This window comes from Bos grunniens, chromosome 17 (assembly GCF_055505025.1).
Source record: "Bos grunniens cultivar Pamir isolate PY7600 chromosome 17, Bosgru_T2T1.0, whole genome shotgun sequence".
NCBI classification, from domain to species: Eukaryota; Metazoa; Chordata; class Mammalia; order Artiodactyla; family Bovidae; genus Bos; species Bos grunniens.
In genome coordinates, this window is record NC_141181.1 from 48,667,561 (window position 1) to 48,694,749 (window position 27,189).

The following is a 27,189-nucleotide window of genomic DNA, read 5'->3' on the forward strand; positions in this document are numbered from 1 at the left end:
GTCCAGAAAAGTTGTGCAATTTGACTTTGTATGGTCATTGACAAGCACACTCATCTCCCCAAACTTTGCCAATACTGGGTATTTTTCTGTTTGAGTGATGAAACGTTCTCTCTTTTTGCATTTTTTAAGTATTGATGAAACGTGATTTTTTTTTTTCCATGAAGGGCATTGGCATTTTTGCTTTTCTCTCTGTGTATGTATTGCTTGTATTAACTGGGACTTTTTCAACTGCAAATAAAGAAAGTCACACTTGCTTAATCAAAATGAGAATTTATGGACTCAAAATTGAAATGTCCAGGGCCAGGGGGATGGCGGGGGGCGGGGGGAGTCAGGGTCAGAACTAAGACCTAGAATATGCCACTTTGAAACAAGGGCTTTCTCTCTTCATTTCAGCCTTCTTCTGGGTTGCTTCATCCTTAGGTTTCATGAGATGGTCCCCAGCAACTCCAGGCTTATATCCTTAAAATTCCAAATCCAGGAGAAAAAGGAATGTTTCTTCCTGGTTACTCCAGAATAAGTCATGGGGTTAGCTCTGATTAAACTAACTTGGGTCACATGTCTATCTTTGATCCAATCACTGTAGCACAACAGATGAACTACTGTTGATTGGATGGGCATAGGTCACATGACCACTTCTGATCACTCTCAGCCAGTCCTACTGGAACCACAGGGGGTATGGATGACCCTAGAAAATCCAGGGGCTGTTGCCAGAGCAGGAACAGAGGCTGGTGAAGCCCAAAGGACAGCTGTCTTCAGTAATGCCTGGACATTCACTTTGCCAGTTTTATTTATTGGATGCTTATTCAATACATTTCATAGGATTCCAAAGAACTCTGTATAATAGGACAATAACTTTGTCATATGTATTTCAAAATATTTTTTCGTTTGTTTGCTGTCAACTGCAATTTTTTTTTCTACAAGTAGGTTTCAAATCTTTATGGAGTCAAATCAATTAAATTTTCCTTTATGGTTTTAGCATTAGGCTTAGAAAAGCTTTGCCCACCCTGAGATTTTATATTTGCCCATATTTTCTCTTAACGCTTTTATCTTTTCAATTTGTCCATGATACTATTTTGTCTATCTGGAATTTATGTCAGTACAATATGTGAAGCCTATTTCCCACACATGTGTAGTCTCTGCCAACAAAATTTACTGAATAATCTATTATTTTCCCCATGGATTGGAAATGCCTTTAATTTTCACATGCTGAGTTACTTTATGTATTAATATGTGCTTCAATTTTTGTCCTTTGGATTCATGTCCGTTTATCTTTCCTGTAAGGCCTAATTTAAAAAATAAATACACTTATAACTAACAATTATTTTACAACTGAAACATAAGATATTTATAAGGAACTTCTTAAAGTGGGAGTGCAAAGAGAATGGTTAGGCATGGTCCACATCTGTTATGTGTTCACATCTGTTACTTCTTCAAATAGGAGGAAACAGAAGTTCATTTTCTTTCACTTACTCTCTCACTCCCTCTTCTACCTCCCCCTTTCTATTGGTGAATGTCTGACTTTTGCAGATGTCCCACAGGTTTTTACAAGCCAGGAGGGAAAGAACCCAAGAAACAGAGGTTGCTACTCCAAAGGTCCAACATAGCAAGTGTTTCAAAAAAGTCAAATCAAAACCCATCTTCCTGGTCACACACTCTCACATCCTCTGCAAAAATAAAATACAGGTCATTCTGAGAGCTGAATTAATTCCCACCGAGGCAGGTTAGGGTAGCTTTGGTTTGGACTTCAGAAAATAAGACTTTATTCCGCTCTGTTGGTTGACTCTGTTTTCAGTCCTGTTTTCTGCTTCTACCTAGACTATCTGCATCCAGATAAAACTGTTGCAATAGGGATTCCCTGTAATAAAGAGAACTTCTGACAGCTCTCCATGGAGTGTTGGAAGACCAATGACATGACCTGTGAGTCTAATAAAGCTAATGATGCACAAAAGATGAGCTGTGCCTGAGTTCCTCTGTAGGGAACTGGGAAACCAGAAAAGCAGAAGGATCGGCCGTGGGTGCCGACGCTGAGCTGTTGTGACATGCAGGCAAGGTGCTCGGCAGTCTGTTGAACAAATGAGTGATGTACGGACATGCAGAAAGTCCATGATGACTATTTGTAAACCAGCACTTTGAGGAAGCTGAAACTGAGTAAGTACATGCCACTGTCTGGTCGCAAGGGGTGAGCTGCACAAATGTGAAACAAGAAGAAGAAATGACATGAAAAAGAGTCAGAGAGATTGGGCAGCCCCTGAAATGTCCTCAGCCTCTGGTGGTTTCTGAACACCTCCCTTCCGAGAGCATCTTCTCTGAGCTCTGCATTAAGCAAGGCACAGGGGGCAGGGTGGTGGTGGAGAAAACAGGGCATTTGTGTTTTGAGCAAACAGGGCATTTCCAAAATCAATCTATACCACAAGCGTCCTTGCAGTAAGATCCTCTTTCCTAGGGGGCCCTGGAGGGGGAGAAGCTGCCCAGAGAACTTAATAATAAGATGATGTCACCTATCCCTGGACACTTGCTGCATGAGTTTGGGCCTTTACATATTTATTTGTTTTAGGTGCAGGGGAGAGACTTTTACAATTATTTTCAGGAAGAGGGCATGGATCATATACATACCCAACAAAGAGGTGAGAGTCAATGTATAGCAACCCTTTAGCTATATAATCATTGTGGGCTTAGTATGCAGTCTTCAAAGTCACTGATTACAAGAACCAGGTGGAAAACTCTAACAGCAAATTGGACCATGTGTTGGGGGGAAGGGGTAGGAAATCAGGCTGCTTTCCCTTATTCTATTTTTTATTTTCCTATTTTAAAAATTATTATTACTTTAATTGGAGCACAATTGCTTTACAATGCTGTATTAGTTTCTGCTTTACACCAGCGTGAATCTATTTATTTCTTTGGCTACAGGGTCTTCGTGGCAGTGTGCAGGATCTTTAGCTGTGGCATACAGACTCCTAGTTGCAGCATGTGAGGGTCTACTTCCTTGAGCAGGGATAGAATCCAGGCACCCTGCATTGGGAGCACAGTCTTAGCCACTGAATCACCAGGGAAATCCCAGTTTTCCCATGTTCTGATCAAATCACAACAGGTGGTTTTGGGTCATACTAACATAAAGTCCAGCACCGTGGCTTAAACAACGTCAGATTTACTATCTTTTGTTTCTTTTGTTATGTGACATCTCCCTGATTCATCACTGTGCCATCCACAAAGCTGGCTTCATCCTACACTGATTTGTCACATGATTGTGAAACAGCCGTCCCTGGCAACTAGGTCTATGGGCATTCTCATTCACGCCCTGTCTGATGCTGCTGCTGCTAAGTCGCTTCAGTCGTGTCCGACTGTGTATGACCCCATGGACTGAAGCCCACCAGGCTTCTCCGTCCATGGGATTCTCCAGGCAAGAACACTGGAGTGGGTTGCCATTTCCTTCTCCAATGCATGAAAGTGGAAAGTGAAAGTGAAGTCACTCAGTCGTGTCTGACTCTTAGCGACCCCATGGACTGCAGCCTACCAGGCTCCTCAATCCACGGGATTTTCTGGGCAACAGTACTGGAGTGGGGTGCCATTGTGTATTTCTCTTGCAGTCATTGAGTAAGAGTCCTTTCCTTTAGCCTGACTGGGCCCATCTATGTCACTTGTCTTCTCCTGGGCCCTGGTGGAAATTCACATCCTGAATGGCTACAGTCTAGTTTTCTGAAAGTGGTGAAGCATCAGAAGGACTTCCCTGGTGGCCCAGTGGTTAAGACTCTGTGCTCCTAATGCAGGGGCCACTGGTTCGATCCCTGGTTGGGGAACTAAGATCCCACATGCCATACAGTGAAAACAAAAAATAAGTAATAAAAAATAAATTAAAAAAGGAAGAAGCATCAGAGATTTAGCACTGGTATGGACTAGTCAGATCCAGAAACAAACAAGTTAGTTTCTCTTGAACTACATGGGTAGTTGAAGAAGAGCAGGGTGGGGTCAGGATTGTTTGGAAGGAGGAAGAGGGTGTGGACATTGGTAACAAGTAATCAACCATGCCTGTTGCACATTCATATACAGCAGTAGAACTTCCTGTAGCTGTGGAGTGATCTGGACTGTGCTGTGCACAATGGCAGCCACCCATCACTTGGGGCCACTGTGCACCTGAAATGTGGCTGGTGTGATCGGAAAACAGAATTTTTCATTTTATTCAATTTGAACTAATTTCAGTTGGACAGCAGTCAGTGTAGATATGGGGAATAATTTCTCTACTGTGAAAAAAAATAAGACAACAGAGAGTTGGGATGACATGTGTGAGCTAGACAGTGTGTGCTCCATCTAAAGGTTGGGTGGTTACCTGGAGTCACAGATGGTGGCTATGGGAGAATGCAGGCATATTTTCATTTTCTCATGCTGCCTAACAAACCTCCGCAGAACTTAGTGGTTTAAAGTAACAGCTATTTAGGGACCTCCCTGGTGGTCCAGATTTCCCTCATAGCTCAGTTGGTAAAGAATCCACCTTCAATGCAGGAGACCTCGGTTTGATTCCTGGATTGGGAAGATCCGCAGAAGAAGGGATAGGCTACCCACTATAGTATTCTTGGGCTTCAGCTGGTAAAGAATTTGCCTGAAATGTGGGAGACCTGGGTTCGACCCCTGGGTTGGGAAGATTCCCGTGGAGAAGGGAAAGGCTCCAGTATTTTGGCTTGGAGAATTCCGTGGACTGTATAGAGTTGGACACGACTGACTTTCACTTTCTGGTTGTCCAGTGGTTAAGACTTCCATGTTGGGAACTGCTGGTTCAATCCCTGGCTGAGGAACTAAGATCTCCCATGCCACACAGACAAAAAAGATTAAAAAAATAAATAATAACAACTGTTCAATCTGTTCATTTTTCTGTGATCTGGTTGGAGGTTCAGTGGGGCAGTTTTTCCTGTTGCTGTTTCTGGGGGTTACTTATGTGTCTTCTTTGAACGGGAAGGCCTGCTGGAAGGCTGGAGTGCTGGGACCCCTTCTCCATGGAGTTGCAGAATCTTTCCCAACACATGGTCTCTCCAGCAAGGTAGCTTGGTCCAGGACTCCCAAGGCACAAAAGTGGAAGCTGCCAGAACTTCTCAACGTTTACCCTGAGACCTACTCAAGGACACTTCTGCCACAGTTCCTTCACCAAGGGCAGGTCACAGACAGCCCTCTGGCACTGTGGCCTGCAAAGAATATGTAAAGACACAGATACCAGCATCGTAGCTCAAGTAGGGGCTTGGGGGAGTGGTCACTCATGTCACAGGCAGCCACAAGTCCCAGTATTGCCAGGGCTTCCGCCTGTTTTTTCAAGAGCAGCAGGGCATCTAACTTTACATGTGAAACCTCCCAGTGTTTAGCTATTGGCTCACTTTTCTGGGCAATGGCTGTATTGAAATGCAATTCACATACCATACGGTTCATTCATTTAACATGTACAATTCAATGGTTTTTAGTATATTCACAGAGTTGTGCAACTATTATCATGATTTCAGAATACTTCACTACCACAAAATGAAATGCACAGGCTTTAGCCGTCATCGCTCAATCTTTCCGTCCCCCCAGCACCTGGGTATCACACACTAGCTTAAATTCTGTCCCTATAGGCTTGCCTATTTTGGACATTTCACAGAAACTGAATCTTACATTATGTGGTTTTGACTCACTTCTTTTAAAAACCACAATCAAAGGAAAACATTCCTGCCCGCTGAATATATTTTGCAGCCCCTGGGTACAGAGATTGGGGTGCACGGCACACCTCCCGAGAACCAGGTACAAGTGCTTACCAGTCCTAGGTGCACATCCTGAGTCCTGTAACTGCCTTCCTCTCCGCCCCCCCCACCCCACTGTCCCCCTTTTTGCCTGGCTTTATCCTTCTTAAATGAGACAATCTAATTGGGTTAGTTTGCTGTCCTTCAAAATGGCACATCTGTTTTGGGCAGAGCTCCAAAACTAAGTAACCATGTGATTCCACTTGAAGAGCTTTATTTTCATTCCATGTTTAATGCAAATATTATTCTGTGCTTTGTCTGAGTGTATCATGCTGTCAGTCTTTAAAAAAGAGACTCATAGTTTTTGACTTATCTACCAGCTGGAGTATGGAAGAAGCACTGGACTAGGAATTAGTTTTGGAGCCTTTTACTCAAGTCTAAACTCTAATGCCTACTAGATGTAGGATTCGGGACAGGAATCCTGAGGGGGTTGCTTTTTCCACTAGCAAAATTTGGATACTAATATATGCTGCAGAACATCACAAGAGTCTCAAAAAAAAAAGAAAAAGAATAGGTGAACATAACAAGTTCTTCCAACACCATTTACAATTCAACAAATAGTCATTCATTTATTCATTTAATTCCATACATATCTATCACTGGCAGGTACTGTCCTAGATTCTAGGAATACAGTACCAGAAAAAAACAAAATCTTAGCACTCTGAGCTTTAAGGACAGCTACTAAACATCTTCACAAAACAAATAAGCATAAATTATAATGGGTGGTGTGTAAGAAAATTGTATCCTGTCTTCTAATGACATATAAAAGGGGGATCTGTTCAAATCTGGGAAGATCAGGAAAGGGACATTGGAGCTGACAGCTTAAAATGATTAGCACTAATGGATATGGTGGGAAAAGTCCTATGTTGGCATTCAGTTATCTCTCATTAAATATTTATTAAATATTTATCTACTGCCTGCTGTATGCCAGCACCTTGCTCTGCTACAGTCAAGATGTCAGACATTTTGAAAAATAAAAAAGTTAATACATGCTGCTTCAAGCCTTTTAGGAAGGACTACTTACCCAGATGACCTACCGGCAAGCCCACAATTTAAAATCCCATGGGAGGAGCCTGGTAGGCTGCAGTCCATGGGGTCACTAAGAGTCAGACAGGACTGAGCGGCTTCACTTTCACTTTTCACTTTCATGCATTGGAGAAGGAAGTGGCAACCCACTCCAGTGTTCTTGCCTGGAGAGTCCCAGAGATGGGGGAGCCTGGTGGGCTGCCGTCCATGGGTCACAGGACTGAAGCGACTTAGCAGCAGCAGCAGTAGCAGCCGCTGGAGTTAAGGATGGAGGAAGAAGAGGATGTGGTCTTGCTCGAACTGAATCATTATAGCCCCTTTTCCCAGTTTCTGAAGCATGCTGAGGACTGTTTCTGCAGGACACTCTTCAGTTCCACCACGCGGTACCCGTGGCACTGTGACAGTGTCTCACATAGGTGCCCGGCGGTGGGGTGGGGAGGATGGGGGCGGGGGTGAAGCACGGTGACGAAAAAGACACACAAGAACCCTGCCGCCATAGAGTTCATAACTGTGGGGGCCACGTACAAGCTGGGGACAGAGGAATAAGCATAAAAACGTGGCGGAGAGTATGTGGAAACTAAAACAGGTTAATGGGATGGGCGTGGAATCCACTTTAGATGGACTGGTCAAGAAATGTTTACAAGGAGTCACCACTCCAGTTGAGGGCTGAAGGAAAACAGAAAGCCAGCCATGTGACAAGGAAATCGGCTCTGAGCTTGTTCTAAAGCAATGGCTCTCAGTGCCGACTACTTTGCACTCAGGGTTCATTTGGGAACATCTGGAGACAGCTTTGATTGTCACAACTGGGGAACAGAGTGGAATGGGCATTTAATGGAGACTAGAGGCCAGGGATGCCATTACTCATCCTACAACGCACAGGACAAACCGCCAAAAGAACTATCTGCTCCCAGAGTCAACAGAGACAAGATAGACAACATTCCAGGGCCGGGAAGCCGGCGCGAGTGCGGGGCCAGCCTGAGTACACTGCCTGGAGGGCAAGGAAAGGCTGAGATCACTGCAAGAAATCTGGGAACCTGCGAGCGCGAGACTCTGATTTTTACTTTTAAAACCCTCTCTATAGTCACGCCCCCGCCCTCTCGCACAACAGCTGGCGGAAGCCGGGCCACCTCCCGGGCAGACTTCCGGGGCGCGACCGGAAGTCCAAGCGGCATTCGCGGCAGGCTCGCCCTATGGGGACGCTCGTGGGGCGGGCCGAAGAGGCTGGCGGGACAAGTCTCGCGAGAAGGGCGGCGGGGACGGCGGTGGCAGAGCCGGGCAGAAGCCGGCAGAGCGGCCCGGGGGGCGGCGCGCGAGTGGGCGCATGGAGGGCGCTGGCGATGAGAGGGCGCCGCTGCTGGGCGCGCGGCGGACGGCGTTCGCGGGCCGGCGCGCGGCGTGCGCGGCCGTGCTGCTGACGGAGCTGCTGGAGCGCGCCGCCTTCTACGGCGTCACGGCCAACCTGGTGCTGTTCCTCAACGGCACGGCGTTCGGCTGGGAGGGCGCGGAGGCCAGCCAGGCGCTGCTGCTCTTCATGGGCCTCACCTACTTGGTGTCGCCGTTCGGGGGCTGGCTGGCCGATGCGCGGCTCGGCCGGGCGCGCGCCATCCTGCTCAGCCTGGCTCTCTACTTGCTCGGCATGCTGGCCTTCCCGCTGCTGGCCGCGCCCGCCACGCGCTCGGCGCTCTGCGGGGCCCCCGGCCCTACGAACGTCCGCAATTGCTCGGCGCCGCCGTGTACCGACACACCCACTCGCTACTGCGCTCCCGCAGTGCTTTCCGCGCTCGCGCTAGTGGGCCTGGGCGTGGGCGCTGTCAAGGCCAACATCACGCCCTTTGGCGCAGACCAGGTGAGGGGTCCGCAGGTGCGAGACGAGGGGGCGGGATTGGCTGCGGACCCGGTAATCCAGGTTATCACCCGGGCTGCCTGCGGTGGACGCTAGCGAGCGGAGCTGCAAACTCGGGGGGCCACCTTCCAACAAAGGGGCCTTTGGAGTTGATTCCCGGGGGCGGGGACAGAGGCGTTTCGGTACTAGGCATCCGCAAGTGCAAAGGCCCTGGGGCCAGAATAGAGGGTTGCTCTGGTTGTCATAGCAGCTGCAGTGGCTTGTTGTTGCAGCACGGAACACATCAGAACACGTATTGTGTACAACACCTACAACACGTACACGTATTGTACGCCTTAAACTTACAGGAGGTTGTCGACAAGTATGTCTCAAACAGAAAAGAAATGGGAGCAGAGGTGGCAGGTAGGGGCTTCGTGATGTGACGCTTTGTAAAGAGTTTGAGGTTTGTCTTGAATACAGTAGGAAGCCTTTTATGGGGTTTGAGCCGAGGGTAATGTGATCTGATTTACGTTTCAAAAATATTCAGTCTCTGTAGGGCAGGGGCCTGGCAGCTGTGGCCTGCCAGCCAAATCTGGTCTACTTCCTGTTTTTGGAGAGCCCGCAACTTAAGAATAAGAATGATTCTTAGGTGCTTTTTTTTTTCTTTTTTCTTTGAAAAAAGAAAGTTTGTGTGTGTGTGTGTTTGAGACAAATGAAACTGACAGGAAACTCACATTTTAGCCTCCATAAATAAAGTTTTATTGGACCACAGACCTGCACCTACCTGGTCACCTATCAGCCATGCTGGGACTGCTTTCACAATAGGATAGCAGAATCAAGTAGTTGTGATGACAGACTGAATGTTAAAATGTAAGCTGTTTACACCCTGCCCCTTCACAGAAAAAGTTTGCAGTCTGGTATAGAGCTTCAGTTGTATGGAAGGTGCTGACACCAGGTAGATTAGGTAGGAGTCTATTGCACTGGCCAGGTGAGAAATTAGAGATTTGCATTAGGACGAGGGCAATGGACAAGGGATGAAGTGGTGGATTTAGGATGTTACGAAGGTGGTGGTTGTTGGTTAGTAGCTAAGTTGTGTGTGACTCTTTTGCGACCCGCCGCCCCCCCCTCCCCCCCCAATGGGCTGTAGCCCGCCTGGCTTCTTCTGTCCATGGGATTCTCCAGGCAAGAATACTGGGGCGGGTAGCCATTCCCTTCCCCAGGAAATCTTCCCGACCCAGGGATTGAACCCAGGTCTCCTGCATTGCATGCAGAGAGGGCGCCAGAATTGCTGGCTGATCTTATGCAACAGAGAAGGCAACTCCTAGGTTTCTGGGCCAAGTAGCCATGTGATTTCCAGTATTTACAGAGGGCCTACTGTGCATCAGGCCCTGTGCTGAGTACTTTGCCAGTTCATAGGACGCCTCTGTTGTTACTGTGCCCATTTTGCAGATAGAGAAATGAAGACTGAAGAGGTTATATCATTTGCCCAAAGTTACAGAGCTAGTACGTGACTGAGCCGGGCTGCAAGAACTTGCATCCTTTGAATCTGAACATCAGTCACACCTGTGAAAGGCTATTATGGTGAGGCGATTCCTTATAACAATGCTGGAGATAATAGTTGCCTAATGTCCTGAATTCCTAACCACTTTCCTCCGCACCATGGAATGTGCTTTACATACCTGAACTCATTTGAATCTCTTATGAATCCTAGACCTATTTTTAAAATGAGGAAATGGAGGTGCAAAAAGATGTGTTTCTTTTGTTTTGTAGTGAGTGGCCACACTGTGCTTTAGGTGCAGGCTTGACTCCTTAATGTGTACTTTAGCTGAGATGGGCGTTCTGTGATGGTTCTGCCAGCCTTCAAGGCCAGGACTGGGAGTTCTTCATCTTCTGTTTTTGTTTTTTTTTAAATTTATTTTATTTAGTCTTTTTTTTGGCTATGTTGGGTCTTCATTGCTGCGCTCATGCGTTCTCTAGTTGCAGGGATTGGGGGCTGTACTCTTTGTTGTCCACAGGCTTCTCGTGGTGGCTTCTCTTACCGTGGAGTACACGCTCTAGGGCGCACTCGTGGTTGTGGTGCTCAGGCTTCAGCAGTGGCGTTAGCAGGCAGGTTGATAACCCCTGGACCACCAGGGACGTCGCTCCATCTCTAAAGACAAGGCCACAGGACTACAGTGTGTGCTGAGTGTGTAGGTTATACCCCACTGTGCTGAGTGCTCTTCCTACACTGTCTTACATAAAACCCCGCAACAATTTATATCCCATAATTATCCCTGTTTTACAATAAACAGAGGCTTAGCAGGTTTGACCAGCCCTGGTCCACTGCAAGTGAGTGGGGAAGCTGGATTTAAACCCAGAAAGTCTGACTTAAAAATGACTGCTTTCCAGTAGATAATAGATAAGTGATCAATACTCCTTAAAAGAAAGAGTGGTCCCATAGAAGTTCTCTAGAAGGCATGACAGAATTTGGACTCTTTTGATGTGTAATTAAATGTGGACATTAAAAAGAAATGTGCTGTTCTGCAAGAGAATTGACCCAATCTCTCTCTTTTTTTTTTTTGACCCAATCTCTTCTGACATGACACCGTCATGCAGAACAGATTCAGGGCGATCAAAGATTTGACCACCATACACAGCTTTGCGATTGTAGCCCACCTTCTTTAAAAGTCATTTATCAGGATGACTGGGATAACTTGGTTACAGACCACATAGTAGATAAAGTTGGAGAAGGCGATGGCACCCCACTCCGGTACTCTTGCCTGGAAAATCCCACGGACGGAGGAGCCTGGTAAGCTGCAGTCCATGGGGTCACTAGAGTCAGACATGGCTGAGCGACTTCACTTTCACTTTTCACTTTCCTGCATTGGAGAAGGAAATGGCAACCCACTCCAGTGTTCTTGCCTGGAGAATCCCGGGCACGGGGGAGCCTGGTGGGCTGCCATCTGTGGGGTCACACAGAGTCAGACACGACTGAGGCGACTTAGCAGCAGCAGTAGATAAAGTTGCATTGATGTTAATTTCTTAGATGATGGTTTGAGGTCTTGTAGAAGAACAGCCTTATTTTTAGGAGATTCGTGATGAAATCTTTGGGGTGAAATATGATGCTGCAACTTAATAGTTCAGCCAAAAGAGTATTTTGTATATGTACAGAAAAAGAACTAAGGATGTAGATGAAAGCTATGGGTGTGTATGGTTTACTGTTCTTCCAACTTTTCTGTATGTTTAAAAATTTTTTAAACTGAAGAAGAATCTGCCTGCCAAGCAGGAGACCCAGGTTTGAACCCTGGGTTGGGAAGATTCCCTGGAGAAGGAAATAGCACCCCACTCCACTATTCTTTCTGGGAAATCCCGTGGACAGAGAAACCTGGTGGGCTACAGTCCATGGGTTTGCAGGAGTCAGATACAACTTAGCAGCTAAATAGCAGCAGCAGCAAGGAGATGGCCATCAACTGATGGATGGACATATGCGGAATATACTTCAACAGTAAAAAAGAGATGAAGTACTTGCTTCAGTGTGGATAAACCTTGAAACCATCATGCCGTTGAAAGATGCAAGGCACCAAACACCACATATCATAGGATTCCATCTATATGAAATGTCCAGAATAGACAGCTCCATAAAGACTTAAGAGATGAGTGGTTGCCGGAGTCAGGAAACAGGGGAGGGGAAGCCCCTGTGAACAGAACCAGGTTTCTTGCTGGTGTGATGAGAAGGTAGAATTGGAAAGCGGTGGTGGTTGGACATCTGTGAAGACTGAAAAAGACTGAGTGGTACATTTCAAAAGGGTGAATTTTATAGTGTGAGAATTGTATCTCAGTGGAAACGAAAATGTTAGTACCTTCAGCTGGAGTGCCTGCTGTGTGCCAGGTGCTGGCTGGTTGAAGGGGATTTCAGAAGTCTCCCCTCCCTCCCCTGCAGGTGCAGGGAGGTATGGCCAGGAGCCTGCTCTCTGGGCATGAAGCCTGTAATCTGTTCTTCAGGAGGAGCTAGTTTGGCATCTCCTGGCCTGTCTGAGTTTGAAGAAATCTATTTGTATTTTTAAGGATTTTTTTTTTTTTTAATCTTGGCCGTGCCCTGCAGCTTGCTGGATCTCAGTTCTCTTACCAGAGATTGAACCTGGGCCACTGCACACTGCCGGATCCTCACCACTAGACCACCAGGGAGCTCCCAGGAGCTTTTTTGTTTAATTGAAATATGATTGATTCACAATGTTGTGTTAGTTTCAGGTATACAGCAAAGTGATTTGGTTATACATTTATCAGATCAGATCAGATCAGTCGCTCAGTCGTGTCCGACTCTTTGCGACCCCATGAATCGCAGCATGCCAGGCCTCCCTGTCCATCACCAACTCCCGGAGTTCACTGAGACTCACGTCCATCGAGTCTGTGATGCCATCCAGCCATCTCATCCTCTGTCATCCCCTTCTCCTCCTGCCCCCAATCCCTCCCAGCATCAGAGTCTTTTCCAATGAGTCAATATCCTTTTTCTGTTTCTCTTCCACTATAGTCCATTACAAGGTATTGAATATAGTTCCCTGTGCTATACAGTAGAACCTTGTTGTTTTTCTGTCTTATATATAGTAGTGTGTATCTGTTAATCCCAAATTCCTAGTTTATGCCACCCCCAACTTTTCCCGTGGTAGCCGTAAGATTGTTTTCTATATGTCTGTGAGTCTGTTTCTGCTTTATGAATAAATTCATTTGTCTGCATATAAGTGATATCATGTAGCATTTGTCTTCCTCTGCCTGACTGACTTCACTTAGTGTGATTGTCTCCAGGCCTATCCATGTAGCCGCACATGGGATTATTTCATTCTTCTCTGTGGCCGAGTGGTATGCAGAAGGTACCTTTTAGGCTTCTCTATCACTCACGCCTTTGTGACAGGGCTTCTGGGAAGCAGTCTGAGGGAGAGATGAATGGGCCCAGGCTGTGCAGCTCTGAGGAGGAGGCCTTGGCTGGCTTTGGAATGAAGACTTAAACCACAGAGTCCAGGGGCGATGCTGATCTGAATTCTGTCAGCCCCACCTTTCCCCCAGTGCTTAACCTTTTTCAGAGGTCACAATCATTCTTAATGGATGGATCTTGTATTTGAAATTGCAGACTGAAAGAACTTATTTTACAACGAGAGCAAAGCTACATTTCACCTAGAGGAAAGAAAAGTTGCACTCGTGTGTATTTAAAGGAATTTTTCCACATCAGCCTACTATTTGACTCACTGCACAGGATCCTGTTCTTCCAGCTGCTCTTTGAGTTGCAGCAGTGGTGTCTTTTGACCAGTCACATGATGGTCTTGTTTGCCCTTGATCTGGTGGGGCAGGAAGCGAGGGTACAGATGGTGATGTAATGTGACCGACGTGAATTGAGGGTGTCAGTCCAGGGCATGGAGGCATGTGATCTGTAGTTTACAAGGGCAGCTTCCCATTTGTTCCAGAAAATTACTGGTATGTGGTTATTTAGGGCTTTAGTAATAGGCTTAGGTTTTTAAAGTAATTTGGGTGCATTACACTTGGAAGTTCAAATAAGTTGATTGCCAAGTTCACCCGGATGTGCGCAGCGCCTCTATAGACAGTGGGAAGGGCCCTGATATATTTCAGTTAATGCATAAGTTGTCTGTGTTAATTTTCGATATTTTGTTTACTGGCCCTCTTCCCTTTTAAGTTTGCTCCCTACCCTAATTACTTGTTTTCTTATCTTTAGTTATATTTTCTCTGTAGCCATTGGCCTGCTTACAATTTTTTCTTCCCTCTGGTTTGTTCCCAGGAGATCACGAGTATTTGAGTCCATTTTAGTGACATGGTAACCCACTCCAGTGTTCTTGCCTGGAGAATCCCAGGGACAGGGGAGCCTGATGGGCTGCCGTCTATGGGGTCACACAGAGTCGGACATGACTGAAGTGACTAAGCAGCAAGGGGACCTCCTTGGTACTCCTGGGGTTAGGACTCGCCTCTGCTGCAGGGGCATGGGTTCAGCCCCTGGTTGGGGAACTAAGATTCCAGAAGACACATGGCACAGCCTAAATAAACAAACAAATGCATTGTGTCCTCAGGGGGAGCTGTCTTTCTTAGAAACATAAGACATCCTGCATACAAATCATGTATTCACTCATTAGTCTTGCCATCATTTGTTCTTGAATCTCTGTTCATTTCTGACGTGGAAGGGAGTCAAGTTTAAGCTCATTCTGATAACGTGAGGTTTGTTTAAAAACTCAGATTTTCAGTTTTAGACGGTGATTACCACATAATTACTTCACGCATATTACTTATTACCATGTTGTTGCTGTTCAGGCATTAAGTTGTATCTGACTCTTTTGCGACCCCAGCATATTTCATCATGTTGGATTAAAATTTTTTGGAGGGATACATGATTCTGATTCTGTATTTACACCTGTACTTTGATCTTAAAAAATAGAAGTTAAAATGTCATATCACATAATATGGCTGCTAAAAAGATGGTTTTTGTGCATCATAACTGGTTGTTTAAGCCCCCAGTGAGAACCTCCTTTCTTACTTAGATTACTCTGTGGATCAGAATTCAGATCTGTTACTGGACCAGAAATTTGTCCAACCTTTTCATAACCTGTAATGTAAGGACAAGACAACAGAGGTTCCCGAGACAGCAACACCCGGCAGTCTTTGTACACAATCCAGCATCAGCCTTTAAACCAGGAGGTTTGTTAAAACATTTTATGAGATGAAACTGGCTAGAAATGACTGGCTCAAGCACATTCTCGGGGTGTCACGTAGATGTGAAAAGCTATCTTCGGGGAGGGATGTTACAGGGTGCCCATGCCCACCCAGACTGTCTTGTCTGCACCAGGACAGGCCCCCACTGGGTAGGTCTTGAGGAAGGTGCTTGTGTAACCTGGTACTTCTGTTTGTCTATGTTCAGGAAGTCAGTGATCTTTGAACCTTTAAGGAATCCTGTTCTTATCAGAACTTCTTTTGATTCCCCGAGAGGTTTTCTGGTCTGAAAACAGCACGTGGTTTTAGTTGCACTCTCTAATTTTCCTTTGGTTCCAGATGTGTCAAGGCTTGGAGCTATGTGGCTTTGAGTAGAAGTCCTCTGGAAAGTTGTTTAAAACGCAGACTCCTGGGCCCCAACCCCAGAGATGATGAGTGTCTGGTCCTGGATAATAATAGGTCCTGTGAATCTGTATTTTTAAGGAGCATTCCTGGCATTCCCAAAGCACGTGGTCCCTGGGAGTTACTTTGAGAAATGCTCTAGGATTTGTTGAATTTAAGTATATTTAAGAAATCTGTAATAATTGAAAGTATAAAACACATTTTTTGTCAAGGGACCCTTGAGCTTATCTGTAAACACCGTTTGATTGTGCTGCTGTTTTTCCCTTTTTTTTTGGCCGTGGCTTGTGGGACCTTAGTTCCCCAAAGAGGAATTGAACCTGGGCCCCAGAAGTGAAAGCACCAGGTCCTAACCACTGGTCTGCCAGGGAGTTCCCACATGCTGCATTTCTTAAAGACTGTGATGACAGCAGTAATTGATAGAAAGCTGTATCAATGTATCATACTATTTTATATATATGTATAAAGTGGGTTTCCCATGTAACGCTAATGGTAAAGAATCTTCTGCCAGTGCAGGAGATGCAAGAGACCTGGGTTCGATCCCTGGGTTGGGCAGATCCCCTGGGGGAGGAAATGGCAACCCACTCCAGTATTGTCTGGAGAATCCCATGGACAAGGGAGCCTGGCAGGCTACAGTTGATGGGGTCACAAAGAATGACACGACTGAGGGCACACACACACACACACACATACACATACATAAAACAATGTATATAAAAACATCATATATGTTTTTCGTCCTTGAAGGTGATCACACGGGTTTAAGTCTTTTTCTTCCCTGTTATTTTAGGTTAAGGATCGGGGTCCAGAAGCCACGCGAAGATTTTTTAATTGGTTTTATTGGAGCATTAATCTGGGAGCAATCGTCTCGCTGGGGGGCATTGCCTACATCCAGCAGAACGTGAGCTTTGTCACCGGCTACGCCATCCCCGCTGTCTGCATCGGTGTCGCTTTCGTGGTCTTCCTGTGCGGCCAGACCTTCTTCATCACCAAGCCGCCCGATGGCAGTGCCTTCACCGACATGTTCAGGATACTGGTATATTCCTGCCGCCCCCAGAAGCGCATCAGGGAGCACAGTCCTAGCGGGTGAGCGGCTTTATTCTCATCATAGGCTGCTCCACGTGACTTATTAACCACTCTAAAATAAAGTGCTCGCTTCTGTCTGTCCTGTGCTCACCGTTGAGGGGGTCATGGGGTGGGAGTTGAAATGTCTCACGGCAGCGCCAGGAGTGTGAAGTGTCTCCATCTCCATCTTAAAGATGAGCCAGCGGCCTCCCTCCTTCCCCGGCTCTGGCTTTTTCATTTCTAACCTGCACTTTGACCCTCCTCTCACTGCTGATGTAGATGGAGGCCCCGGACTGCTTAGCTGTATAAAGAGGATAAAGACAGAGGCTTGCCGAGGGCATTGAAGAGACAGTGTTAAACTTGATACATTTCTCTTTATTTTAAAAGGCCTGGACAGTCCTTTGGCTCAGAAACCGAGCAGTTGCTTAGTTTGTAGGTGTAGGCTCCTTAAGCAGTGAGCCGCTGCCTCCCACTTCAGGGCCAGCAGCTGAGCAGGTCAGCGCGGGCCGTCCTCCAGTGGTCACGTCAGCCGCTCTCTGTGGACAGGATAGCAGAATTAAGATGCTCGTAGGGTAAGGCCGTCGTCCCGTTAACACGGGACTTCCCAGGTGGAGCACTGTCTGCCCACGACCTGAGGTTTTAAAGCCAAAAGTCCCGGGTCTCAGGGAATCCCGGGCAAGCTCTGGCGGAAGGTCGGTCACCCTAGTTGCAGAGTAGTGAAGAAAAGTCCAGAACTTAGCTCACAGAAAGACCTCAGAAATTTTTGTTGTTACTTTTGACATGTAAATTAACGTGTATTAAAAGACTTCCCTTTTGCCTGTACTATTCTGGGAATTATGACAGATTTATTCTGTCAGGTAACCACAGTCAGAACGTAGAATATATCCATCACCTCAGAAAAGTCCTCGGGACCATTTGGAGTTGAGCCTCTTAGGGAGTATTTTGATCAAGACAGGGGCACTGAGATGGGTGCTCAGTCCCCGAGGAGCCTCCTGCCCCTCTGCAAGGAGGGCCCCCGTTGCAAGAACGTTCTGCAGACTGACCCGCGACTGTCTGCCTCCTCGTGGCTTGTCTCCCTGTATCCTGTTTATGTCCTTGGAGCCGTCACAGATGTCTCATGTTCCTCCCACGTGGTGGATCCCACAGCCCTGCCCCTTCGCTCCCGGCTCATGCCTCTGGTTGCTTTATCTGTCCCCAGGCGGGGCTCCACAGACTCCTAAGTGCATTCAATGTCGCATTCAGACTCACAGTTCAGAGCAGCTGGTGGTGCGACCACACTGAAGAATTTTTAATGATTGAAGCCCCGCTGCCTCTGCAGCTGGCAGCAGTGCTTTACTGGGGCCTCATTTTAATTCAGCAAAAGCGTGATTTCAGATCCCAGATGTTTAGCCTACAGATTAAGTACCCACTAGCAAAATGTGTCATTAAAGTTTCAGAGTGTCTTTCTGGGTGGTACCTGGTACACCTGTGCAAGAGGACACACTTGCTTTGTGGACATGTGGGTTTTGATGCACAAATGGCGTGGTAAAGACTACTGGGACTGGGGAATCTATTTTCCCTTTATGTTGGTTTTTGAAGTCTTCCTTGGCACAATTCAAAGAGGACCAGCTTGCAGAGAAGTTGATGGTCTGGCAAATTCTCTTGACAGTACTCTCCTTATGCACGGGTTGGGGCTGTCTGATCTTGAGCAGGTCAGTGACCTTGCAGAGCCTTCTTTTCCTTCTTGTGCAGTTGGAGAGGTCCCCTCTCATAGGATCATTGTGAGGCCTAGTAAGCTGATAAGAGGCCAGTCAGTGGTAATTAATTGATGAGGATGCTTTTGCAGAATGTCGCTCTAGAAGCGAAGGAAGCACTGCATCACCCAGCATTCCCTTATTTATGGGGCCGATTTCATCTGGCCCAATCCCAGTTTCTTTCTGCTCTAGGTGGTCTCTGTTTTGTTTTTGTTTTTTTTTGCGGGGGGGGGGGGGGTCTCTGTTTTGAAGATGTTTTAATGCTGTTTTAGATGTGAAATCCATGCCTGTCAGTTCAGTTCATCAGTGAGTGGAGACAGTGCCACACCCTTTGTGAGAGACTTAACCTCTGTGAGTTGAGGATCTGAGAGGTGATGGCCCCACCTCCTCCTGGGAGAGGGTGCACAGCTGCACACACAGCCTCGGCCAGGGCTCTCGGGGAGCACTTGTCTGTGTGCCTTGTCGTTTGTGACTTGTGGCTCCATGTTGGACCCTTGTATGTTACAGAATAATAACACTAACAATGTGTGTGACGTGGACAAAGTTTTAGATGTGTAGTGACTTAAAATAGTTTTTAAAATACTTTAATGATATGAAAACATAAGCATTATAGCCAGCAACCTGTGTGCATGACTCTGTGTGTGAAGTGAATTTGCTGTTTGACATTTGAATGTATTTAGAGAAGCATTGGCCGTATGATGTGTAATCACTGATAGAATCTATATTAGGTTTACAGGGACTTTACGTCTTTGGCCAAAAAAAAAAGGAGAAGCTGTAAAGTTTTTCAAATAAAAGTATGAATAATAGTATGTTTGGAATTTAGTGTTTTCACATTAAGTGTATTTTTCTAAGTATTTTTCCCCATTGGACTCAGCTTCATAAGGACAGGAGATGTATCTTTTTTTATTTATGTGTGTTTCCTCAGCACTCAGTTAGAAACAGAATGAGGCATATAGCAGGTGCTCAATAAATGTCTGTTGCATTTACTTTTTCTGTCCAAAACTTGGTTTAAATTTTATAGTTTTCAATTTTTCCCTGCTCAGAAAGGTCAGGTTTAAAATGTCAATGTTAAAAGACAAAAATTATTCACAGTACTTGGTGACTCAGTCAAATGGGTCAGGAGTTTATAAACTAGAAAGCTGACAGCTACCATTTATATCCAAGTCCCAGAATTGCAAGCATTCTTAATGGTAATTTATTTCTGGTTTTAGAGAAGGGTGTGCAATTAAAACTTTTTTTTTTTTCCTCCTATTTTACCACAAAGGGCCTTAGAGCGTGTTTCTCTGTTAAGAGTGTTTTGGGTCGGGAAAGGCCTTGGAGTTACCCCTGAGACCTGGGACCTGTGCATGTTATAGATAGTAAGGCAGGCCAGGGTGAGTGAGTGGGCAGGGCTGCCAGCACCAGAGCCAGGACCGGAAGGCCTCCTGGTACCAGAGCCAGCCGAGAGCTCTGGACTGGGACCGTCGGGCCCGAGCATGGAGGGGAGGCCCAAGGGCGGGAGCAGAGGGACAGGTGGCCCTACAGTGATCTGGACCTCAGGTTCTACAGCCAGGACCGCCTGGGGTCAGATCCCAGCCCCGTTCTCTGGGTGTGTTGCCCTGGGCACATTTCTTACCTGCTCTGTGCCCTGACTTCCTCCTCCTTGCGGCGGGGGAGGGGGGTGCTAGTAAGAGTGTCCTGGTGCCTGACAGGGTGGTGATCAGGGCCCACCAGTGGGCACTCTGTCATCTTCCCCCAAGTGACACCGTCAGGTTATCATCAGGAGCATCACCCACTCCCCTTCTCGGCTCTTCCTTAAGTGAAGAGCTGATGTCTTCTCTGCTGTAACAGAGCCCTCCCTCCCAGTCACACCAGTGTGACTGCAATACAATAAACCAGCTTGGTTTTGTAACAGAGTTTAGTGTTGGTCATCGAGTCTTGACAGTTGATAAATAGCCTAATTTAAGGTCCAAACAATCCAGGACAGTCGTCTTTTCAAATGCTCACCCGGTGATGTAGCTGATGTAGGTGTCACCAGCTTCAGGTGAAGCTGCAGGCTTCCTCCACACCGCAGGACCAATGGCCAGTGTGACAACACTGGGGATGAGGTCGGCCACCTTCCAGACAGCGCTGGGTGATCCCACCGTGATGGTGGCCAGCGTCACACTCTGGCTAGGAAGTGCTTCCATCTGCTGATTCCGGACGTCTCCCTCTTTTGAGGAGTAGTCTGGGTGGCCACATTGGGTGGGGGACAATTAGTAGGTAACGGAAGGGGGTTTGAGCAGATTCAGTGCAGCAAGCTCATTTCCTATCCCCAAACCTAATTTGTTACCAAATAACTGATTTCTGGGGGTGGAAGAAAACTAATTCCTTCATTTTATTTCCCAAAGTGAAGGCATTGGAGTCTTTCAGCAATCTTCTAAACACAGTCTGTTTGATTCATGTAAGATGTCTCGAGGAGGGCCATTCCCGGAAGATAAAGTGGAAGATGTGAAAGCTCTTGTCAAGATTGTCCCTGTTTTCTTGGCTTTGATACCTTACTGGACAGTGTATTTTCAAGTGAGTTTTATATTCAGGTCTCATTTCCTCTCTTTCCCCCACCGTGAACACTGCCCCAGCACTCAAGTTCCTGGGTTCCCTGCTTTCTTTGCCATAAGTCTCCAGGATCTTGGAATCTTGATGTTAGTTATGGACTCATTTTTGTGGACTTAAATGTTTTGAAAACCTTTTTTAAAATGAAGCTAAGAATGGGCATACCTCTGTTTTTCCAGGCCCCACCTTTTAATTTCTCACTGGGGTAGTCGTTACTTCTTTTTCAAAGTTCATCTCCAGACGACCTTTATGGTGGCCAAGAGACTGACCTGCCTGTTTGCCAACCTGACCTTTTCAAGTCTCATCACAGAGTAGTCTGGGGGAGGGGCGGCTCTCTGCAGGTCTGTGACAGCCGTGCACATGTAATGACACTGCTTTTTACACCCAGATGCAGACGACGTATGTTTTACAGAGTCTTCATTTGAAGATTCCAGAAATTTCCAGTATTACAACCAATCCTCATACGGTGAGAACAATTGAAATGATGTGAAAATTGTCATTCGGGGTTTACGTGACAAATGAATTTCTTCTGCCAATCACAGATACTTTGTAAATGATATAGGTAGCTTGAACTAAACATGTTCCTATTGAAATGGAATTTTTACTCTGTTTTTTACTCAGTTACTTCTGAAACTGTCTTTCCGTTGGTTATGTCCTTTACTAGATTAAATTGACTTTGTGGTGGTTATTCAGTCATTAAATCGTGTCCGACTCTTGTGACCCCATGGACTGTAGCTTGCCAGGCTCTTTCCAGGCAAGAATACGGGAGTGGGTTGCAGTTTCCTTCTCCAGGGGATTATCTCGATCCAGGGATCAAACCTGCGTTTCCTGCTTGGCAGGCAGATTCTTTACCACTGAGCCCCCTGGGAAACCCAAACTAAGTTGCTACTGTCAGTTAAACATGAATGTTTGACCTGTTTCTTCTTCCCCCCAGAAAGCACAGAAAACCCAAATTACATCCCTTTAGAAATGAAAGCCTTTCCTCAGATCCAGTGTCTTGAGACAGACTATTTTCCTAGGAGGTCATACTTGTACAAATGAGCTATTTTTGAAATAAGCTTTTCCCATTTAGACGTTAGTTGTCAAGCAAGCAGTTGCTGACACTGCAGAAAAATAAGCCCGTGTCTTCTGCATCTCCAAATTCTAGTTTCCGGCAGCCTGGCTGACCATGTTCGATGCTGTGCTCATCCTCCTGTTAATTCCCTTGAAAGATAAACTAGTCGATCCCATCTTGAAACGAAACGGCCTGCTCCCATCATCCTTGAAAAGGATCGCCGTGGGGATGTTCTTCGTGATGTGCTCAGCCTTCGCTGCAGGTGAGAAGCTGGCTCCGTTTCTGCTCCCACCTGCTTCCCGTTGTGGGTGATTCGGAATAAGTCACTCATGTGTTCTTTAGGAAGCGTGTGTACTTCAAAGAATGTATAAGGATTATTTTATTAAACTGGAGTAGTGTTCATTTTTTGTTATATGAAGTTTAAGATGTTTTCTCAGGATTTGCTCTTTTATGTTTTTTAAAATATTTATTTATTTGGCTGTGGAAGCTTCTTGGTTGTGGTGTGTGAACTCTTAGTTCCAGCATGGGGTTCTAGTTCCCTGACTAGGGATCAAACCCAGGCCTCTCCTGTATTGGGAACCTGGAGTCTTAGCCACCTGACCACCAGCGAGTCCTAACCAGTGAAATGCTCTGGAAGGTGACTTTTGGGTTGAATCAAGGGAGGCTTATTGTCTCCTACTGATTTAGATTTTAGACCACTAGTAATTGCTAGATAGAGGGAATTTTATAAATGAAAGGTGTTAAATTATCCTCAGACCTGTGATTCTTAATGTCAGGTCCATTAGTCAGTGTCTTATGCCCTGAACCCTTTGCGCTTTTATGTAAAATTTCATGTGCGTTTTTCTGGAGAGAAAGTTTTGTTATTTTTTTAAAATCAAATAACGGGTTTGGAACCAGCCTCCATCCCCCAGAAAAAAACGAAGGCGGTTAAGAACTAACGCCCAGGTATTCTGACATCTATTGGGGGCTCGGTTCTGAGTTCATAATTCTTAGATTCTGAAGTCTAAGCTGAATTATCTTGTGCCGATAGGCTGAAGGGTTTCTGACCTTCTCACCTTGCTTTGGCACTCTTCCTTCATTAATATTTGGAAATTATTGAACCGTAAAATAGCTTAGTTATGTAACAAGACAAGAAAAGCTGATATTCCTGAATCACCTATATATCATCTGTGTTATGAGGAATTTAATGTTAAGCACTGCTGAGGTGGAATTTAATATTCTCTGACAAGGCTTCACCACAGCCTCCATCCACTGTCGCCCAGGTGAACATATTGATACAGTACTCAACAGATTTACAGAAATGAGTCTCTAGGCTTAAGATATCTATATTCTAGACGCTGGGACATCTTAGGGGACAGTTAGGTTTCTTTATTAATGAAATAGGTGATTAAAGGGAGGTCATCTCTGGATGAAGTTCCTGCCGTGTGCTGGCCATGTGATCTGTTTCCCTTCCAGTTCTGTGCACGTGGGCAAATAAAGCCTGAGCGAACAAGAGCTGGGTCACAGCAGGGCTCTGGTGGCAGGTTTCCTGACTGCGGAATCGGCGCTGGGCGGGGCGCCCTGGAGCAGAGGAGTTGTGCTGACGGGGTGGGGGGTGGGGGTTCCTGAGCACTTGTCGTGAGCCCAGCTTCAGCCTCAGCACCTCTTCTCTTTCTGGATGGGAGAGCCCCGCCTGTACCCCAGCCAGCCAGTCGCACCCCACGGACAGGTATCCTTGTCAGCTGCCTGTGGGAAAGGAGAGATTGCTGGTTTCCGAGGCATCATCTAGCAGACTCTGGGTTTGGTTCCTTTAACACACCATCTTCTCTTTCAGTTTTGTTTATGGCTGAATAGCTTCTTTGGAGGCCCTGAAAACCCTGGGGTCATCCCTCCCGGTGGTTTCTGGCGAGCCTGTTGAGCGGGTCATGTTGGGCAGGCAGCGCTGCCATTTCTTTCTTCCTTTTTTCCTTCTTTCTTTCTGTCTTTCTGATCTTTGGTTGTGGCATGTGGGATCTAGTTTCCCAACCAGGGGTCGCACCTGGGCCCCCTGTGTTGGGAGTGCAGAGTCTCAGCTGCTGGACCACAAGGAGCCCCAGTGCGGCCTTTTCAAAGCACAAGCAGTGCCAGCAGTTCACTTCCTGCCCCGCAGGGTCGGACTGCCATCAGGTGGCCGCGGGCACCTGTGGGGAGGCAGGTGCTCTGCACCTGTGTGACCACGGCCGCTCTGAACGTCAGCATCCAGATCACTTGCTTAGACACGGAAAACGCCTCCAGTGCTGACGGTCTTAAAGAGGCTCTCTTTGCTGAGTGACCAGATATTAGGAAGGAACTTAACCATCACTGATTCACAGAGGTTAAACATCTTATAACTTGACTTAGGCACAGTTTATTAAATTTAATCTAAGCAGTGACTGGTGTTTCATGCCGTTTCATTTCCAGCTCTAGTGAATATTATTTAACTGGGACATTAGTGAGCTTTGAATGGAAACCAGAAATCATAACAGCAGACCAACATTTTAATAGGAAAGAGATGATTTTGCCTTTTAACTTGCTACATTCATCCATAATAAATCAGAATCTTCTGTTTAGTACCATCCCTGCTGGAAACAATTCTTTCTTTCAAGTTTCTCAGGTGAGAATCAGGCACACCCAATGGGTTTTCTTCCATTCTGCTTGAGGAAAAAAGAAATGTGCTTTCCCTATCAAAATTATATGTGTCTTAACTTACTAACATAATAGATGCTCACTGGAGAAAAGGGAACCTTAGAAACATAAAGAAGAAGATAAAAATCAGCTGTAATTTCCCCAGAGGTGCTCACTGCTGTGATGGTGCATGTCTGTCTGACTTTGTGTATCTGTGTGTACATACACATACACTTTTTGTGTTTCTGCGGAAATGAAATCCTGTTGTGTACAATGATTTGAGCCTGATTTGAAAACTAAACCTAAGAAACCCTTAAAGGTATAAAGAAACACTTGTTAACTGTAGGCAGGTTAAAAAAAAATCCACCAAATACAGATGAGCATCTCCCCCCATTGCTGTCCTCCTTCCTCCCTCTCTGTGTCTCTCTCACACGCACAGATTTAAGCACTCATAATTCCACCCAAGGATATCTTCTACTATCAGTCTGCAGGTGCATGGGAAAAATCATATATGATGTGATGTGTGTGTGTGTACTTCCTTTGTCACTCGCTATAAAAAAAGAAAGAACTAAAGCATCCTTCCATGTCAAACATTCACCTGCAGTCCTTTGTTGTTGGGTATTTAGGATTCTAGTTCTCACTGTTAACATCATGCATCTGTGTGTGCTAAGTTGCTTCAGTCGTGTCTGACTCTGTGCAACTCCGTGGACTGTAGCTAGGCTCCTCTGTCCTTGGGATTCTCCAGGCAAGAATCCTGGAGTGGGTTGCCATGCCCAGTGAAATTACTTTCCTTCTCGAATCCCCCCAAGGAAGTCCTAGACTCCCTCCGTTTACCCCAGACTTTGATGGGAATGCCTTCAGCTGCTCACTGTTCACAGTTCACTTGCACCTCTTAGTTTGAAATAGGTGTTTATGATGATGTTAAATATCTAATCTTTATTTCAAGTTTACTGAGTATTTTTGGCAGAAATGATTGTTGAGTTTTTCTCAAATATCTTATGTTGGTTTTCAGGAGGATGACATGCCCTCCCCCCTCCGCCTTTGGCAGCTCTTGTTTTTATTTATTTTAACTTCCGGTGTTTAACTGTTGAAATAAATTAAAAACCCTGTTTGTTAAAAGGGCTGACCCTGATGGTCTGATTGGAATCTGCTGCTGTTTTGCTGAGTGACTCCGCATCTCTGTCTAACCAACAGCAGTCTGGTTTGGTGTCTGGATTGCACAGCTTTATTAAAGGGTTGGTAAATGCCCTGTTTCTGGAGGCGGGGTGTGTAAAACAGGATGAGAAATTTCTGTTTGTTCCCAGGAAGTTCCAAGTCCTTACCTGGAAAATTACAAGGGTGCATCACTTCTCTGAAAGGAAATATCATTTTTCCACCTTTTCCAGTTTTGCTCAGATCTTGTTTTTTGCTGAATCACTTAAGCTTTTTATTTTTTAGTGTCCTTAGAATATAATTTATTGAGTTCGAGAAATTGAGAGGAGATGAAAATGGTCATTTAAGTAGATCTGTTGCATTTCCTTCCTCTTTTCTAGTTTCACTTTTTTATGTGTTCTTTTTTGTTAGATTGGCCAAAACTCTTTTACGATTTTTCCTTAGATGTATCTCTTGAATTTATTATTTGACTGTTTTTATGTTTTCTCAGTGAATAATTAAGATATTAACTTTTATTATCTTCATTGTGTTTTGTTGATTTCTTTTTCTCATTTCTTGAGTTAAATTCTTCCCTTCTATTTATTCGTTCCTGCTAAACAGTAAAGACCGTGTTGTTTTTTTAACTGGCCTGTTACTGTCTCTTTCTATCAAGGTCTCTTGCACTTTAGTTTGTTGTAATGGTTTCTTTTTTTTTTCCCCAGAAGAATATTGAAACTGTGGTTTTTATTTTCTTTTTGATCCAAGAGTACTTTTAGAGAACTTTTTTCAGTTTATAATAATTGATGCTGTTGTTTGTCCATTTGCTACCGAGAAAGCTTTAGTTGAAGAGTTGAGAGAGAGCATGGCTTTGTAATTCCTGTATCATGCATTTCAAGGCTTCCTTCTTGGCCAGTATTCCTTTCTAAAAATGTTTGTGGGGTGCTGCACAGGATGGTAGGATAGCCGTAGTGCTGTCAGCTCTGTTAGTTCAGATCCTGTGTAGCAGGAGCCCTGGAGTCCAGTGCTGCCTGGGGTTACGGGGATCACGTGTGTCCAGGGATGCGGCGGTCTGTGCAGGCTCTGGTGAACGGGAGGCACGTCCAATCTGGGGGACAGTGTCCTTAGAGAGGCACTGTTCTCTCTTGGGCAGCATGAGTCTGTTAGAACTAAGCCTGGAGGGGGCACAGATGTTAGTGTCCCTAAAGTTCAGGACGTGGGTCTGCCCTGGGTCTCCTCCAGTTAGCAATGCGTTGCCGAACAAAGCCGTATCTTTCCATTTGCTTGCTCTGACGAGGACCAGCAGGGCTCGTGTGCCTCAGGTTCTCACTGCAT

The 27,189-nt window shown here is 45.8% G+C and overlaps 1 protein-coding gene across 3 annotated transcripts in view; it reads left to right on the forward strand.

Annotated features, from left to right (window-relative positions):
- The first annotated feature begins 8,019 nt into the window (after positions 1 to 8,019).
- Positions 8,020 to 27,189, forward strand: part of SLC15A4 (solute carrier family 15 member 4) — a 29,245-nt gene continuing 10,075 nt past the window's right edge. The window contains exons 1-5 of one of the 3 annotated variants that reach the window (XR_015143977.1): positions 8,020 to 8,625; positions 16,472 to 16,767; positions 20,907 to 21,017; positions 21,439 to 21,516; positions 22,198 to 22,366. Coding sequence is in view for 1 of the 3 variants with exons in the window: in XM_086345973.1 (XP_086202099.1) it covers positions 8,101 to 8,625; positions 16,472 to 16,767; positions 20,849 to 21,017; positions 21,439 to 21,516; positions 22,198 to 22,366 (1,237 nt within the window). In the remaining 2 variants the exon portion in view is untranslated. Of the gene's footprint in view, positions 8,626 to 16,471; positions 16,768 to 20,848; positions 21,018 to 21,438; positions 21,517 to 22,197; positions 22,367 to 27,189 lie in introns of all 3 variants that reach the window. The other 2 variants (XM_086345973.1, XR_015143976.1) reach the window with 2 other exon arrangements.